The sequence below is a fragment of the Poecilia formosa genome, unplaced genomic scaffold (assembly GCF_000485575.1).
Source record: "Poecilia formosa unplaced genomic scaffold, Poecilia_formosa-5.1.2 Scaffold245, whole genome shotgun sequence".
In the NCBI taxonomy this organism is placed as follows: domain Eukaryota; kingdom Metazoa; phylum Chordata; class Actinopteri; order Cyprinodontiformes; family Poeciliidae; genus Poecilia; species Poecilia formosa.
The window spans coordinates 377,576-383,575 of NW_006800184.1; the positions used below are offsets into that span (position 1 = coordinate 377,576).

Consider the following 6,000-nt stretch of genomic DNA (forward strand, 5'->3'; position numbering starts at 1 on the left):
GTTTAGAAGCAAAATACTTCTTTTCATTTTATTTTGCCTGGTTCTCTTATTACTGAGGTTATTGTAGTATGATATTTTAATGTTTTAGTGAATCAAAAAAGCAAAATCAGTAAAATAGGGTAAATTATTTTTACAGTGGCACATGAAAAAGTCAAATTTATTACTACAAAGACATCATTATTAGCTCTCTCAAGTTCTCTTGTTGTTCTTATTACTTGTATTTTAAAGTACTTGCTCCAGGACTTCTAAGGGTTTTGGAAAGTGTGTTTTTTACCTCAGCTCTAGTGGAGTCATTTCAAATCTTTTGTCTAACCATTAAGATATTCCAGGGGAAAAAAGCCCTCAAGCTCCTGTGTTACATAATTTAGCAGCAAATACATATTTACACAGCATAATTAACAGAAAATCAGATTTTAGCTCCATCAAGATGAATCCTAAATAAGATGTCAGCTGAAAACTGGGCATTCAGCAGTACGGTTGAGGCGTCTCTCTGTCCTGTGTCAGTTCTTTGCTCTACCTTTCTCCCCTTTTTTCTCAAAGAAACAGCTCTCAGATCCTGTTCATCTGCTGGGGAGACTGTTACAGGCCTGACACACTTCTCCTTTTGTCCTCCATTTGTCCACTTTCAGCACTTTTTAAGCACACCATGCACAACATGCTTGTCGTAGGTACTGGAAAAAAAACTAAGTTAAAAGAGAACCCAAGGAGCTTCAGGAAGCCTGCAGAAAGTTGAATTCTATTTTGAGATACTGCCAAAAACAAAAAGCTGAACTGCTCAGAAGGAAAATATGCATTCTGATTTTTTTTAATCACCATGCAGCATTTATTTACAAAGTGTTTCCTCTTATTATGTCAAATATATATAGCCAGACAGTTGTTAGTTTATTTTAAAAGTGAAACCACAGATGTGCATTAGTAGCAAAATAAAGAAGAACAAAGTTAGTTTGTTCCATGGTACAAAAATAAACTGCTTGTGAATGTGCCCTGATTAACACGACGCAGGCAGCCTTGTCTTTAAATGTGGAGATAAGATCTGCAGCGCTTCAGAGGTTTAATCTGGTTCAGTTCTGCAGAGAAGGCTACACACTCTCAGAATGACAGATCTCTGCTCTGCGCTTCATGGATTAGTTTAGTTTAGTCAGCCCCTCCGCAACATTGCGATTGAGATTGTTGCAGCCTAAAATGACTGATTTTGTGGCACATTTTTCACAAAGTTGTGGTCAAAGTTGCAATTGTTTTATGCTTTATCTTTCCCTTAACCCCATCTTGTGAAAAAGTTTAAATTACTACACAGAACTTTCCCTAAAAAGATAGGATCTTAACATGACTAATATTTAAAGGAAGAAAAAAAGAAATCCTCATCCCAGCTGCTTCATTTGTTTTGTTCTTGAAACGAATCAAATCACGTCGTGAGGAGTTGTCAAACTGCAGAAGAAGAATTCCATCTCGGTCATTCAAGTTGATATGAACAGTAATATAAACAAATCCAACCGAACATCTCAAAATGGGTTTTGCAAAAAAAGTTAAATGTTATCACTTAACTTCAGACATGGTTACACCTTGCAGGTTCAGTTGTCAAGAGACATTGTAAAGCAGTAAGTTACAGTATCAAGGGGAAAAGCGGATTGGTCAAAATTCAGCCGAGTTTCAGTGATTGGTCAGGAAACGTGAAGGTGATTGGTCAGATTTGTGGAAAAGACACGCCCAAATGGTTGCCACGAGAGATTCAAGGATTTCTCAAACATGACTGAATGAATTGAAACAACATTTTTGGGTTTATGTTTGATGAGGGAATAACATTATAATGTGATATAAAGCTAAAAAAAAAAATAATAATAAAAAAAAGAGTACATTTTTTCATATTAGGTCCCGTTTAAAAAAGTTCTGAAGGTCCAGTCCTTGCTAGTAAGGAAGGTGTGATAAATTGGCCAGTTAGAGTGTTTTGTGGGAACACTCTGTGTTCCCACAGTTAGAGTGTGGGAACACTCTAACTAGCTTATTATTAGCTTATTATAAAGCTAATAAGCTTTATATCAGAAGCTTATTAGCTTCTGATATAACAAAATCAGAAGCTAATAAGAATATTTAACTTAAGCTAAATCCTTTACATTTTGACACAGATGTCCTGAAATCCATATTTTTAAGTTTACAGCTGTCATTTTATCTCTTCCTTTAATTATTCCTAATCCTATACTCATTTTAACAAGGATTTTTCTGAGATTTTTTTTTCGTCTAAAATAATTTAAAATCTCCTTCTGTTGTTCACAGAGAAGCACCAGGAGCGAAGAATCAAGATCACAGTGAGGACCGAGGAGAGGAGCCCCAGCTAGAGAGGAGGATGGAAATCATACCTGGATGCTCAAACCGACGAGTAGTTACTGATTTCCTCCCACACAGAGGCAGCATGGCGAGATGCAAACCCATCACTGACTTCATCAAACGTCCTCAACGCTCTGCCGCGGAAAGGAACGGCTTATTTGCATTTTGTTTTATTTCATCAGCGTGACGCCTAACCAGCTTCCACTGCCTTTTTAGATCAGTTTTTGTGTGTGTGTGCAGAACTTGATCAAAATATCACATGTGCAACCTAATATACACCTTTATTTACATGTAGAGGTTGTAACTTTGCAAATACAGGTTGCAACGATATGGTAGGATTTAATATTTGTCACTTACAGAAAATAACAGTAATCTGTGGGTCTGTCAGCAGAAGTGACAAGACATTAGTCAGCTGATTAGGTATTATAACAGGTTATTTTTGTGTTGTGTGTGCCTGTCTCTCTTTCTGGGTGTTCCTTTTTCACTTCTGGATATACTAAACCAATAGTAGTGTCATCTCGCAACATGTTTCTTCATAGCGAATGCAACATAGCGAATGTAGCTTGTAGTCGACCCAAAAACCGAGCGGCTCAGATTTTGGGATGATAACTAATCCTTGACTCCAGCAGCTTCAAGAGTAGCCACACTGCTTAACCTGTTATTCACGAGAGGACCCAAATTTGGGTCCTCTCGTGACAGAGGTGTCAAACTCCAGTCCTCAAGGGCCTCTATCCTGCAACTTTTAGATGTGCCTCTGCTGCACCACACCTGAAAAGAATAATTAGGTCATTAGCAAGGCTCAGGAGAACCGATCTACACAGGGAGGAGGTAATTAAGCCATTTCATTTCACTGTTTTTTACCTGTGGCACATCTAAACACTGCAGGACAGCGGCCCTTGAGGACTGGAGTTTGACACCCCTGTCATTGTGAATGACAACCTGTGAACAACAGGTTAAACTCTGTCACACAACCAGCATGTGGAGCCACAAAAAAGTTCTTAGTTCCCAGCGGATTTCTTCTGGTTTTGCTGTTTTGTCACGTTCAAATCTAGAACAAATCTTTAACATCAAGAATGAAACACTGATTTACAAAGCAGTTTTCAGATGATGACTTCATTCATGGCTTCATGTGAAACATCATTTCTACCGCTGTTAAAGTCTTCACTATCCTGTGATTGGTCAGGGGTTTTTTTTTCTTCAGTTTTACTGTAGAATTAAGAAATTACGTCTCACATGATCTGAAAAACGAGCACATCATGCCCATAGCTACAGAAATGAATTAGTGTCATGTGTTGTATCGTGTTAAATATGTGGTTGGAATAGTTTTCTTTTATGATAATGACTGTTTTGCCTTTTTGTGCTTTGTGATAATAACGTCATTCAAACTATTAGCATGAAACCATCCTGCAGCAGCAGTATTTAATCAGAAGCTTCTACAGATTTGTTGTAATACTGACTGCTGCAGGATCACAGCATCCGCAACGAGTCTTTGAAGATATTCTGGTGAAATGAGTTAGGACAACATTCAATTTCCCTTTTGAACTGAAATGGGAGGAAAAAAAGAGTAAGAAAAAATTGCAAACAACAAAATAAAACAGATTACGTTGAAAACACAATAATGAAAATTGTTAACTTTTAAGTTAAATAAATAAAAAAAACTTAAAATCAATCATGTTTTGGTTCAAAATGTCACTGTTTTGACCTCTGAATCTATTTTTTTTTTTCATCAGGCCTATAGATGAGATCACTCAACTTTTTACCCCATCCAGTGCATTGAACCTGTCCTCAAACTGGAGGAAATAACTCACTATGACGTGGCAAAAGTGAACTATAAATGTTCATACTTAAATTACATAAGGAGTTAAGTTATTTAAACACCATGTGAGCAAGCAGTCAACCATCTGCTTGGGAAGAGGCCATATTTATTTGCTGAAAAGAAGTTCATCCTGGAAAACTCATTCAGAGAGAAAGTAACTATTAGAAATTTTATTTGAAAAAAAAAAAAATAACGGTAATTTTTGGCACTTGGACCCCGGTGCCAAAGGGGTCCGAGTGCCCTTTGGCACTCAAAGTGCCAAATCATTGTTGAAGCTCAATGAGCTTCAGGTGGGTTGAAGCTCAACAAGGAGCAGGTGTAGAGAGGATGCCGGACTTCATGAATGAAGCGAAGCCTGATGTTTGGAGGAGACGAGGAGAAGACCGATACTGAAACCCTGTGAAGGAGGAGCATGATGATGTGATCGGCTGGGCAGGTCTTATGAAGATAAGTACTTCATGAAGGCTTCATTTGTTTTTACACAGCTACAGTCATTCATGGAGGAGCACAAATTTCAGCCTGGCTGTATTGTAAATCACTACAAAGTCTGTTTTACTTAGAATTTCTACTGGCATTGTAACAGATTCTGGTGACCCAGCAGTTCTGGTTTTGTTGGATCTAACCATTGATCATGTCAAGGTCGCAGCAGTGGGTTGGCACCACGGGCTCTGCTCTCATTTGGTTTCTATCCAACCTCACTGACAGAAGCCTTTGTGCTAGTTTCTGTCATTTCAGTTCAGTCCACATAGCAGTGTACCACAGGGCTTCATTTTTGGACCATTGCGTTTTTCATTCTACCTGCTGCCATTATGAGCTATTAAACACACACACACATTCACACAATATCTATTTTCAACTTTATGCAGATAGTTTTCATGTCAATTTCCCCTGGAAAAGCAGATCACGCTCTGTTAAGCTCCCCACAGAAACTGGTTGGCACTGAATTTTTGAACGTCTGCAAACTCTGTCTGCAAACCTCCATCTAAATTTAGTGATTTAAATGTTTTTTTAAACAGATGTTCAGGCTAGCAGCTGTCTTGGAGAGCAGTGTCGTAGAATCAGAAATTTTCCGACACATCTGTAAATGACAACCTTGTATGTTCACTTGCTACGGAGTAGCAGCATCAATCACTTGCACTCGTTCAAAAATAATCTTATTCACAGCGGATAGCTAAAACTGTGTTTGTGATAATGAGCTGTAGTAGAAAAAACATTATACTTGGATTAAGAAGTTTTTTTTTCCTTGTATGTTTTCAGTAACTAAAAGCAAAAAATAGCATGTATTTATAATACATGCAACTGCTAAAATGGGAAAATTAAAAAAATGGGAAAAATAATTTCCAAACAAGAAGATAAAAAAAAATCTAATAAGCAGGAACTGCTGACTAAGACGAGGCTAGCTGTCTTGGAGAGCAGTAAAAACCCAGATCTCTTCCCTTTTTGGAAATCTGTCTACTTATGAACACTTACAACCCCATAAACACTGTATTAATTTTAAATAATAACATATCCAAAAAGGACAGATGACTTTATTAGTCAAAAAGTATGTTGCCTAGTTTTTGATATTTATTTATTTATTTGCTTGTTTGTTTTGACCTGTGTAATTGTAGAAGTAGAGAAGACTAAGGCTAGATCTGAACTTTGACCTTTTTTGAATTCTGCACCCAATTAGACAAATTCACAAAACAATAAAACTAAACTATAATGGAAAAGCCCAACACTATTATTACCATGCTCTTAATGAATAGTAATTAAATCAGTTTCCTTCCATGTTAGTTTAGTATTGTCAGGATCATCAGCTTTATTTGCCAAGTGTTCTTACACAGACAAGAAACTTTACATCGATTGCAAGGGTTTTATATATA

General features: G+C 37.2%; 1 protein-coding gene across 7 annotated transcripts in view; it reads left to right on the forward strand.

Moving 5' to 3' along the window:
• Positions 1-2,967, forward strand: part of rbbp8l (retinoblastoma binding protein 8-like) — a 33,043-nt gene extending 30,076 nt beyond the window's left edge. For all 7 annotated transcript variants that reach the window (XM_016680516.1, XM_016680518.1, XM_007569733.2 and 4 more), the window contains one exon: positions 2,269-2,967. In XM_016680516.1, the coding sequence (XP_016536002.1) occupies positions 2,269-2,330 (62 nt within the window). In that variant the 3' untranslated portion in view covers positions 2,331-2,967. The remainder of the gene's footprint in view (positions 1-2,268) is intronic.
• Positions 2,968-6,000: the final 3,033 nt, after the last annotated feature.